This window comes from Procambarus clarkii, chromosome 82 (assembly GCF_040958095.1).
Source record: "Procambarus clarkii isolate CNS0578487 chromosome 82, FALCON_Pclarkii_2.0, whole genome shotgun sequence".
NCBI classification, from domain to species: Eukaryota; Metazoa; Arthropoda; class Malacostraca; order Decapoda; family Cambaridae; genus Procambarus; species Procambarus clarkii.
Genome location: NC_091231.1, coordinates 9,335,651 through 9,348,730, shown reverse-complemented (window position 1 = coordinate 9,348,730; position 13,080 = coordinate 9,335,651). Strand labels below are relative to the sequence as shown.

Here is a 13,080-nt window from a genome sequence, read left to right as displayed (position 1 = left end):
TAAAATAAATAAAAAAGTAAATTTTAAGTAATAATTTAAATAACATTTTTAATAAAAAGGGGACCTAAACATTCCCTCTAATACGTTATGTGTGATTTCCTCCGAGGTTAAGGGTCCCCTTTCCCAACCAGAGGTGGTACTCCCTCCCTAGATTAAAAAAACAGTAAATCATATTGTATAAAATAAAAAAAAAGTAGTGGTGGTAGAAGAAAATACTCAAGTGATCAGGGAGACTACAAGATCTTATCTGAATATCCTTTATTCTCTTCTCCGAGGCTGTGGGTCCTATAATTGCACCGGTGGTGGTGCATCTGGGAACACCCAGTGCATAGGTTTGAACCCTCAATACCCAGCGCGTAGGTTCGAAGTTCGTGTGTGTGTGTGTGTACTCACCTAGTTGTACTCACCTAGTTGTGTTTGCGGGGGTTGAGCTCTGGCTCTTTGGTCCCGCCTCTCAACCGTCAATCAACAGGTGTACAGATTCCTGATCCTATCGGGCTCTGTCATATCTACACTTGAAACTGTGTATGGAGTCAGCCTCCACCACATCACTTCCTAATGCATTCCATTTGTCAACCACTCTGACACTAAAAAAGTTCTTTCTAATATCTCTGTGGCTCATTTGGGCACTCAGTTTCCACCTGTGTCCCCTTGTGCGTGTTCCCCTTGTGTTAAATAGACTGTCTTTATCTACCCTATCAATCCCCTTCAGAATCTTGAATGTGGTGATCATGTGTGTGTGTGTGTGTGTGTGTGTGTGTGTGTGTGTGTGTGTGTGTGTGTGTGTGTGTGTGTGTGTGTGTGTGTGTGTGTGTGTGTGTATGTGTATGTGTACTCACCTAATTGTGCTTGCGGGGGTTGAGCTCTGGCTTTTTGGTCCCGCCTCTCAACCGTCAATCAACTGGTGTACAGATTCCTGAGCCTATTGGGCTCTATCATATCTACATTTGAAACTGTGTATGGAGTCAGCCTCCACCACATCACTTCCTAATGCATTCCATTTACTAACTACTCTGACACTGAAAAAGTTCTTTCTAACGTCTCTGTGGCTCATTTGGGTACTCAGCTTCCACCTGTGTCCCCTTGTTCGCGTCCCACCAGTGTTGAATAGTTCATCCTTGTTTACCCGGTCGATTCCCCTGAGGATTTTGTAGGTTGTGATCATGTCCCCCCTTACTCTTCTGTCTTCCAGTGTCGTAAGGTGCATTTCCCGCAGCCTTTCCTCATAACTCATGCCTCTTAGTTCTGGGACTAGTCTAGTAGCATACCTTTGGACTTTTTCCAGCTTCGTCTTGTGCTTGACAAGGTACGGGCTCCATGCTGGGGCCGCATACTCCAGGATTGGTCTTACATATGTGGTGTACAAGATTCTGAAGCTATCTGAAGAACAAGAAGAAGAATCTATCTGAAGAACAAGTACAAGAAGCTGAAGCTATGAAGTGTGTGTGTGTGTGTGTGTGTGTGGTGTATAATTATTTGTTACGGTTTGCTGCCTTATTGTTATGGTGTTAGTTCCTAGGACGATCAACATCGCTTTTTTGGTGGTGTGTAAGTTCCCAGGACGATCAACACCATACCTCGAGGTGTGTGATCTTATCCTGGACGATAAGTGCGATAATATAACATAGCGGCGCCTCAGCCACCAATCTCGTTATCTTACACCACTTATCTTGCAGACAACTTTAACAATGTACAGTATTTTCTAATTCAGAATATTATACTTCTTAATCTCTACTATCAATACTGTGCTATTTGTATTATGTAAGAAATTAATCAAATATTAGTTAAATTTCTTAGCTGAAAAATAATATTAAATCATTTAGTTTTGTATAATACAATAACCAACTAGTACTGGTGTATAATACAGTAACCAACCAAATGTATAATAAAATAATTATAATAATAATAATAATTTGCAATAATGAGCCACCTAGTATATTTAATAATATATGTTAGTAAAATCTGTAGTAACAGCTGGAACAGTAAAAGTTGTAACTTTCTTGTATATATAACTTTGTTTTTATTAAATTAATGACTTGTTGGAAATATTGTTTAATTCTGGGTCGTTATAATGATAGGCCTTAATAATGAGCAAAATATTTTTTAATTATATTGATATTATTAATATCAGTTTTATTATTTTTATTATTATTATTATTATTGAAGGTGAAGGTGACCCAATGTATGTGTAAGTGTATTAAAAAAAAACAAATTTTCGGATGTAACCTACATCCCTCGTCATGGTACTCTATACTGTACCTTGTACACAGTATCTCGAGAAAGGATGTAGGTTCCATTCGAAAATTTGGTTTTTAATTCACTTACACATGTATTGGGTCTTTCTTTCACCTTCATTCAATCACTACGGCATTGTAGTACGTTTCTACATTATCATTATTATTATTATTATTATAGATGTAAATTTCAGATTAGTTTTCTTCGTAAGTGATTCTATAACATAATCATAACAGAAACAACTGTTGTCGTGTTATAAGGCTCCTCCCACGCAGTTGTGGTCTGATGCCTCATCTAAGGCAACGTTGTAAACAATGTCACCAACATACACAACGAATTAGCTCAAGGCACAAAGAACAAAGGTTGATATCGCTTATTCGATCTGCCATTTCCTAAATATATACAGTTTGGTCTAACCAAAACCGCACGAATCCAAGCAGCTCATTCTATCGACGTCAGTGCATAAAAATTTGTAAATATTACGGTGCTTTAATATGCCTAATAAATCGCATTTTACCATATTGGTGAATTCCTTTAAAAATGCGACGTATAAGGCGAGAGAACAGGTTACTAGGCTACAGAGAGAAAGAGATATGAGAATGGTTCACACCGCTTGAGTCTTAACTCACAAAACTGCACCATTCACTAAGTTACAAGCTCCATATCCCACCAACGAAACATCAATTCCCTTGTGCTTCCCCCCCCCAAAATACAGGTAATATACCATTCCGAGCCTACTCGGGATAGAATGAAATTCTAGAAAATAATTTTAAAAAGAAAATGTAATGTTTCCAACCCGATGATAATTTATGCGTGTATCATCATCCCGGCCCACGATTATGTAAATGAAGGCACCGTTATTGCTCGGCTAGGATATTGATGCCTGGATATCGCCATGGGTACTGATGAATTGATGACACATTATGTAGAGCACCCACCGTGTGTCACTGATGATAGTGATGACGGTGTGGAGGATGTAGATGACGATGTGGGGGTGTGGATGATGCGGTGGGGGTGTGGATGACGCTGTGAGGGTGTGGATGACGCTGTGAGGGTGTGGATGAAGCTGTGAGGATGTGGATGAAGCTGTGAGGATGTGGATGACGCTGTGAGGGGTATGGATGACGCTGTGAGGGTGTGGATGGAGAGAGAGAGAGAGAGAGAGAGAGAGAGAGAGAGAGAGAGAGAGAGAGAGAGAGAGAGAGAGAGAGAGAGAGAGAGAGAGAGAGAGAGAGAGAGAGAGAGAGAGAGAGAGAGAGAGAGAGAGAGAGAGAGAGAGAGAGAGAGAGAGAGAGAGAGAGAGAGAGAGAGAGAGAGAATCTATTAGTATATTTTGGTAGCAGTCTTTCTTGTAAACACATGTTCTTGAATATGACCGAAAGGGTAAGATTAATGATTCAAACACGAATCTTCTCAATATTTCTTACGTTTTTCTTCACTGTTAAGGGAGGTTGAAAAATTACTCTCTAAAATTAATTTTTTACACCTTTCTATAGTCTGACGCCTCGGGAGGCATTTCGCAAGGTATACCTTACATTTTCAAGGACAATTGTACAGTGTTAAACGTAGTATTATATACTCTTTGGGTGAGGTGGAGGATGAATGCCATAACAAGGAGGGGTATTAAATATATCAATAAATAAATGGATGAAGGGGTGTCAATGAATAAATGGATCAAGGGGTATCACTGAATAAATGGATCAAGGGATATCACTGAATAAATGGATTAAGGGGTATCACTGAATAAATGGATCAAGGGGTACCAATGAATAAATGGGATATTAGGGGGTATTAGTAGGGTCAATGGATGCTGTGGCTGCATTGGGCTCTGGGTCTTGAAGTGGGTAGTATGTAATTATGTGTTAGCTGGTTGTTGATTGCAGGTCTGCACTTCTTAATATGTAGTGCCTCGCTGATGTCCAATCTCCCGCTGTCGTTATATCTGTCAATTATTTCAGTGTTGCTTGTCAAGATGTCTCAGATGATGATCTGGTTGTGTGTGGAGATTACATGTTCCTTGATAGAGCCCTGTTGTTTGCGCATTGTTAATTGCCAAGAGAGAGAGAGAGAGAGAGAGACGTTGCTGTCTTGCCTATATACTTAGATCGTTGGAGTACTACTGACTAAACAGGTGAATGTTGTAAACTGACACAGTATTTGTGGATGATGAAACCCAAGATTCATTTCGTTATAGGGAAGCGTTTCCCAAGGGGTAAGTAATTATCAAAAGAACGCACCAAACCGGGGTAATTTAATTTTGTATTTCTTTATATCTGGTTTTATATGTGTATTTAAAGTGAGCGGGGGTTATTTTTGTTTACATTTAAATTAGTTATATGGTTTGTATTGTTTCGCATAGTTACCGGGAAAACACCCTTTGAGCGTTTACGATCAAAAGATGTCTAGTTTGATAGGTATGGGGGGTCACTCCTTTCCCCTTCCCTGTTGAATAGCAGGAGGTCTTGCCAAAACATTTTTACAATCATGGCATTTTAGGAGGTGGCATTTTAGGAGTTACATTGGGGGTTTGGTCCTGTGAGTGGGCTTATCGAACTGTGCTTACATATCAGTGACTGCGGGTGAGGTCTCTAGTTCTTTATGTCCTACCTCCTAGACTGGTTGTGCCCGTTGCGTTATAATTCCACTTTACTTTTGGTTGAATTCTTTGTTAAATCTGGCCTTAACGTTGTGAATGGAGGTGGCTTCGACGAGTTCGTCCTTCAGTGCATTCAGAGCATTTTTCCTCACATTTCTTCGCCGCCTCTGCGTTTCCAAGTTCCACCTATTATCCTCTTCTACCTTCTATAAAATTTAAAGATGTGGCTTTTATCCGCTTTTGACTATTTCTCTCAGTATCTTATATATACTGATCGTATCTCAGTTTTCCTTCTTCTAGGACAGGGGGACGACAGGGGTATGTGAGAGATGCTGGACAGATCCAGTGTCATGGGAGTGCATATGGGCTCCGTGCCCCCAAGACAGACTCTCCGGTTAACCTCACGAATGTAATCCCATTTCTTGTTAGTTTCATGCAAATATTTGCAATTATGTGAATCTATTAAAAAAAGTAAGCAAGTAGTTATAAAAGAGACCATCATGCCGGGGAGATTGTGTAGTACATAATATGAAGCTCTGAACACTGTTTAAATATATGGCTTGACAATAGGGTTGTTGATTTATGGAACAAATTACCGGGTAACATAATAATGACGCTGGATCACTGTTTGTTTCAAGCGTAGGTTACATATATATGAGTTTTGGTGGATATATATTATATATATAATATATATATATAAAATTATATATTATATATATATATATATATATATATATATATATATATATATATATATATATATATATATATATATAATAAGCGCTGCCACATATGAGCCAATAGTCCTTCTGCAGCTTCCGTTATTGATAAGGACTTGTATTCTTATAAATCGCGTACGCTGTTCCTTAGTTCAAAGCCACTACATAGACTAAGTACAAATGCTCTCCTCATTGCCAAGCTTAATAGCAGCATGTGTAATAGGCTTCTGATTAATCGCGCAAATCCACTCTACGTTTATATCATCACTTAAAATTCAAATAAATAAATAAACAAACATAATGTGTAAATAAATACTCAGCAGTCAATGTTGAACACAGTGCACACCGCACGAGAGAGAACATGGCCGGCACCTACAATCAATCAACTCAGGAACAAAGTAGCTGACGATATCACCTTCGCGGGATACAGGACAAGGTAGTTTGACATTTGTAGCTGAGAATAAGATGTAAGGCTTTACCTGTGGTGTAGTGGTGGCTGGCCATGTCATCTGTCTCTTGCACCATGATGACTCTGGGAACTCCCACTCGATGGTTGAGCACAACGCAAAAACACCACTAACCAAGTCTTGAACTATGCGTCGCCATATCGAATAACATGTTCACTGTTTCGCCCACTTTCAAGTCTCTCCGTTCAAGAGGCCTCCTTGTGTATCTGAAGAAATATGTAATCCGTTTAGCCAGTTTCTGATGCCCTGGAGACCGATCACCCCAAACACCTCTGAAGACGAGGAACGAATGATATGTGAACCGGAATCCCGGTGTACAGGATGCCGCCACCTCGAGCATCCCAGAGGGGCGGAGCTTCTCGCCGAGTTTACCCAATGGCGTGGAGGGGCGGAGCTTGGAGAGGCGGAGCTTGGAGGGGGCGGAGTTTGAAGGGGCGGAGGGGGTCGAGCCTGTGGACACAGGAGAGAGACGGGGACGGAGGGAGGGAGAGCGGGCGACGGTACACCTCCAGAGAGCGGAGACAAACATACCGCAAGATAACGATAGAAAGTATCTAGTTCATGTGAAGGCATAATAAAGGAAAAGTTACCAGAAACCTATGCAGGTGCCCATAGAAACACAAAACGTCCTCACCTATTATTTGCTTAGTGTTTAACCTATATCCAAACTTAATCAAATCATGTTTGCAGGGGGGGGGAAGAATAATAGTATTGCAATAAAACTGGAGCCAGATGTACAGCTATGAAGGAGAGGCAATAGTGGTTGTAACTTGTTAACTTATAACTCCACAAACCGCTCAGTTATGTCATGTCCAATACTTTGAAATAAACATGATGTCACACGTAATATAAAAAGCAAACTATTATGTTTACCATTACAAGGAAGTCCAGAGCTAAAGAGATAGTCTTAAAGCGAGCAAAAATAACCTATTATGAAACACTTAACAAGTTTACACATTTGTACCGTATGTTAGTCAACAGATAATGTGGTAATATGTTCTATATTATGTAATACAGTTTTTCTGTGGGCCTCCTGGTTGCTACTTAGGCTCTTGTGTACCACAGTACTGTCCAATAGGTGCCAACAACGTTGTTGTGAATACCATAATCTTCTTTTGCAGTACTGAAGTAAATATTCACAATAATGTGCTTCAGAGTATCCTTCAGCGAGATACACACTGTGAAGCCATGAACGTTGCTTACTAGTCACAATTTCAGTCACTAGTCACACTAATTAGGGGAGACCTCCAAATCTTAGGCACACCTCCAGATAGCGAGAAACATCTTCGGATGACTCCCTAGAAAGTTATAGTGAAAATACGTCTACCAAATATTATAGAAACGACTGTTTTAACGGAGAAGGTAATTGGGTAATTATTATGAGCAAGGGCTACGGTCACAATGAATATACAGCACCTGAAAGAGATACGAGGATAGACTATGAGTTGGTATATAAGAACAGACTATGAGCTGGTATATGAGGACAGACTATGAGCTGGTATATGAGGACAGACTATGAGCTGGTATATGAGGACAAACTATGAGCTGGTATATGAGGACAAACTATGAGCTGGTATATGAGGACAAACTATGAGCTGGTATATGAGGACAAACTATGAGCTGGTATATGAGGACAGACTATGAGCTGGTATATGAGGACAAACTATGAGCTGGTATATGAGGACAAACTATGAGCTGGTATATGAGGACAGACTATGAGCTGGTATATGAGGACAGACTATGAGTTGGTATATGAGGACAGACTATGAGCTGGTATATGAGGACAAACTATGAGTTGGTATATAAGGACAGACTATGAGCTGGTATATGAGGACAGACTATGAGCTGGGATATGAGGACAGACTATGAGCTGGGATATGAGGACAGACTATGAGCTGGGATATGAGGACGGACTATGAGCTGGTATATGAGGACAGACTATGAGCTGGTATATGAGGACAGATTATGAGCTGGGATATGAGGACAAACTATGAGCTGGGATATGAGGACAAACTATGAGCCTGGATATGAGGACAGACTATGAGTTGGGATATGAGGACAGACTATGAGCTGGAAAATGAGAACAGACTATGAGCTGGGATATGAGGACAGACTATGAGCTGGAAAATGAGAACAGACTATGAGCTGGAAAATGAGAACAGACTATGAGCTGGAAAATGAGGACAGACTATGAGCTGGAAAATGAGGACAGACTATGAGCTGGAAAATGAGAACAGACTATGAGCTGGGATATATATAAGAACTGGGGAAGAAACGGTGCCCATTACGGGCTATTCATGCCCGCGCTACCTCTTGGGTGGCTTAATCTTTATCAATCAATCATCAACGGTGCCTAACTACTTGGACCATCGGGATTCGAATGTTGTAATAACCAGTCGAAGAGGATGAGACATGAAGAATGTGAAAAGTAAGACCTTGAGAAAGTGTATAAGTTTGTGTTCGAAGCAGATATATGGAGGTAAAACAGCCAGCATGTGTGAGTAAAATTTAATCAAGCTATGGACTTAAATGAAAAATAATTTGCTCTTAGCTGCAAACTTATCAAATTTAGGAATCTTTGTTTTGTATAGTACTGTATATTCTTCAACCATGCATTGCAAATACAAATTATTGTCAGAAGTATTTAAACACAAAACCTAGCCTACGTATAATTATAAATAGAATTCTAATATATTGTAATACCAATTTATATTTGAGAAAAAACTAATTTTGAATACACATTTCGTTAAAATTTATCAGTTCGTCTTTTGGGATCAACCGCCGCCTGAACGAGTCTAGCCTGAGGACAGGTCATACAGCTGTAACAAGGGAAAGGGAACAAAGTATTGGTCACGATAATGTTCTTGAAGTTGTCTAATAATAAAGGTAAAAATTTTGTTTTTGCGAAGTTCAAGCTCTTATATTTCATATTTGTACTATTGATGAGGCTACCTGCTAGTGAGGCTACCTGCTGATGAGGCTACCTTTGGTGCGCCTACCTCCTTGTTAAGGCTATACCATCTGACTTCGTGTCTTCCAAAAATATATAGATACGCAGATGAACAAATATTATTAAAATACAAAAGTTAATTATAAAAATAATAATAATAATATGGACAAACTTTAATTTCCATGTGGTGCGTGTAATTACCTAGTTGATTAAGAAAGGGGCAGTTTGTGTGAAGGCTTTCTTGCCGATGACTGCGCGAGTGGTGACGTCAATGTTGATGGTTGATCAAGATCAGTGTTGCTTGGCGGTTTGTGTCGGGGAAAAGCTCTAAACCCGGAGGCTCCCAATTGGGGAGAATTCAGCAATGTGTTCCAGTGACCTCCAGCACGGCAGGACCCAGACCACACTCCGTGGGAACACCAGGAGTATATCAAGGCCCGCCACCTCCCAGCCTTACGGGCTCACCATAGCCCGTGCTACATGGACACTTCGTTCTGAGTAGCTAAATCTAAAACAACAACATCCCGGCAAGTGTATGGTTGGACGTTGTTGTTAATTGAGGGGCGACGACGACCAAGAGATCGGAGTGCCCCCTCGTTGGACGTTATGTTGATGCTTGATGGTGATGACTGGATGTGTTGATGGTGTCAGCTGACCGCTACAGTTTCTTTGTTGCATGGTTCACGTTTTCTATGAAAGATTTAATTTGGTGATGACCATTGAACATTGCATCCACTGCTGTGTTACAGAGACTAGTGAACATTACATCCACTACCGAGGTCCTTAGACTATTGAACATCCACTGACGTGTTCCTGAGACTATTGAACATACCTCCACTACCATGTTCTAGACAAGTGAACATTACCTCAACTACTGATAAACAAGAATGTATCACCCTCAAAGAGCCCTTCAACATAGAACACATATTAAGGGCAGGGTACTTCTCACTACATATAAAATATCAAATGGTCAATTTATTACAATTACAAATATTCGGGAGGGTTATTAAGACCACTCAGGTGCTTACTGCGCGCGTTAATCTTCCGCATTAGCTCCGGACCTCTCACCTTACTGACCAACTAGCAAGTATACGTCAGTCTTGAACACAGCCCAAGTGTATATATGTCAGATGTATGGTTATCCGGGTGATATAAGTTATAAGCATATATCACCTATGCTATGGTCAATTTTTTTCGTTAACTGGAAATATATAGCCAATGCTTTGAATTATTTAGTATTTTATATGTAGTGAGAGGTACCCTGCCCCTAATATGTGCTCCAAGTTGAAGGGCTCTTTGAGGGTGATAAATTCTTGTTTATCAGTAGTTGAGGTAATGTTCAGTTGTCTAGAACATGGCACTGGAGGTATGTTCAATAGTCTCTGGAACACGGCAGTGGATGTAATGTTCAATAGCTTCAGGAACATGTCAGTGGATGTTCAATAGTCTCAGGAACACGTCAGTGGATGTTCAATAGTCTCAGGAACACGTCAGTGGATATTCAATAGTCTAAGGACCTTGGTAGTGGATGTAATGTTCAATAGTCTCTGGAACACAGCAGTGGATGCAATGTTCAGTTATGTCTGTCCAGCATTTACCGCTGTGTGCTGTTAGTTTGGTTGAGTTCCAGCCTTAGTCTGGTCATTGTTATATCTATGTCTTTTGTTATGCCTAGCGTGTTTCCTAGTTTCCTAGAGCCCTTTGTATGGTTCCATAGTGTACTGAAGACCATGATATTTTCCATTTATGGTTCCATAGTATGCTGAAGAACGTGCCTGGATTGTGGTGGGTATTAGGAACCTTACCATGTAATATGGTCCAGTCACTTTGGTTGGACTGTACTCGCTTCATGCAGGTCGGCGTTCAATCCCTGACCATCCAAGTGGTTCGACACCATTCCTTTCCCCCGTCCTATCCCAAATCTTTATCCTGACTCCTTCCAAATATTACATTGTCGTAATGGCTTGGCGCTTTCTCCTCATAGTTGCTTTTCCTTCTTTTCCGCCCCCTCCACTCAGGAATCCCGTGCAATATGGGGAGGAGAGAGAGAGAGAGAGAGAGAGAGAGAGAGAGAGAGAGAGAGAGAGAGAGAGAGAGAGAGAGAGAGAGAGAGAGAGAGAGAGAGAGAGAGAGAGAGAGAGGGAGAGAGAGAGAGAGAGAGAGAGAGAGAGAGAGAGAGAGAGAGAGAGAGAGAGAGAGAGAGAGAGAGAGAGAGAGAGAGAGAGAGAGAGAGAGGGGGAGAGAGAGAGAGAGAGGGAGAGAGAGAGAGGGAGAGAGAGAGAGAGAGAGAGAGAGAGAGAGAGAGAGAGAGAGAGAGAGAGAGAGAGAGAGAGAGAGAGAGAGGAGAGGGAGAGAGAGAGAGAGAGAGAGAGAGAGAGAGAGAGAGAGAGAGAGAGAGAGAGAGAGAGAGAGAGAGAGAGAGAGAGAGAGAGAGAGAGAGAGAGGAAACTCTAGGATCGTTATGAACACGTGAGGGATAGTAAAGGCCGGGGTCCCTTTATATATGAGCGAGCGAGTGTTCTCTGTCCCTCTCCGCACCCTTTCCCAAGCCCCGCTTCCCTATTACGGTCCAAAAACCCACCCTCACTGCAGGACCCACGCATTTCCACCCTCACTGCAGGACCCACGCATCTCCACCCTCACTGCAGGACCCACGCATCTCCACCCTCACTCTGCACGGCCCACACTTTGACCTAAATGACAGAGGACCAGATTTAGTCATAAGCCAAACATCACCAGTTAAGAGCCTCTCAGTCTAAAGGAGCCTCTTAAAATCTTAGAAATGTTTGTCATTAGTTACAGTTTCATATTCTGACAATTACACGTTTACGGGAGTATTTTACTCGTAGGAATTAAATACGTTCAGTCATTCGAATCACTGTGAACGAATTGCCAGTATTTTGCTATTATATATATCTTGAAACTAAGTAACTAAAGGCATATTTCAAAAGTTTTCAAAACGCAGTCTTTCCTCGCGAATTGGCACGGATTTGTTATGCGTTTTGGCGGCATTCTTACCAGGTTCAGTTGTTACGCAGCCTTGTTCTCCGCTACCACTCGACAAACAGGCCCATTAAAGCCTCATATATCTCTGGATCTCACAGTCTAAATCCGGCGTTGAAACCACAAAGAAGATCGAATATTAAGTAACAGGTAAAATGACTGGAAGCAGCAACTTTACATCAGCGTGCCTAGGTACCATTAAAATTTAAATAAGTTTATTGAAGTATAAATACGCACAAAGAGATGAGGCAGCTTAAGTTACCTCATCTCAAGCTCACCCTCGTTAGGTACCATAGTGTATATCAATATTTATCATGACAAGGAAAATCAGCCAAATGATAATACAAGTTTAAGTGGGGGCGGGGATTGAATCTACAAGAAGTCTGACTTATAGAAAGATTACATATCCTCCACAATACAGGCAACCTGATCTCCAGAATACAGGTAGCCTAACTTTAAAGTGTATAGGTAGCCTGTCTTAATTAATTAGATATAGGTAACTTTATCTCCAGATTATATGGATTACCTTGTATGTATCCTATCCTTCAAAATACAGGTTGCTTATACTTCCACAATGTGAAACCTGACCTACAGAATATATGTAGCCCGACTCTCAGAATATACGTAACCTAACCATCTAAATACAGGTAGGCTAGCCTCCTGAATATAGGTAGCCTAACTTCTTGAATACAAGTAGCCTAACTTCTTGAATACAAGTAGCCTAACTTCTTGAAATACAAGTAGCCAAACTTCCTTAATACAGGTAACCTAGCCTCCTGAATACAGGTAATCTAGCCTCCTGAATACAGGTAGCCTAGCCTCCTGAATACAGGTAGCCTAACCTCCTGGATATAGCTAGCCTAGCCTTCTGAATACAAGTAGCCAAACTTCCTAAATACAGGTAGCCTAACTTCCTGAATCTTGGGCTGGATGGTAGAGCGACAGTCTCGCTTCATGCAGGTCGGCGTTCAATCCCCGACCGTCCAAGTGGTTGGGCACCATTCCTCTTCCCCCGTCCTATCCCAAATCCTTATCCTGACCCCTTCCAAGTGTTATATAGTCGTAATGGCTTAGCACTTTCTTCTGATAATTCCTCCCTTCCTAGCCTCC

The 13,080-nt window shown here is 41.1% G+C and overlaps 2 protein-coding genes across 4 annotated transcripts in view; one reads left to right on the top strand and one right to left on the bottom strand.

Annotated features, from left to right (window-relative positions):
• LOC138358266 (LIM homeobox transcription factor 1-alpha-like) overlaps positions 1-6,292 on the bottom strand; it is a 64,951-nt gene extending 58,659 nt beyond the window's left edge. For all 3 annotated transcript variants that reach the window (XM_069316075.1, XM_069316074.1, XM_069316076.1), the window contains exon 1: positions 6,030-6,292. Coding sequence is in view for 2 of the 3 variants with exons in the window: in XM_069316074.1 (XP_069172175.1) it covers positions 6,030-6,075 (46 nt within the window). In the remaining variant the exon portion in view is untranslated. The remainder of the gene's footprint in view (positions 1-6,029) is intronic.
• Positions 1-13,080, top strand: part of LOC123764307 (uncharacterized) — a 275,355-nt gene that overhangs the window by 123,857 nt on the left and 138,418 nt on the right. The window lies entirely within an intron of this gene.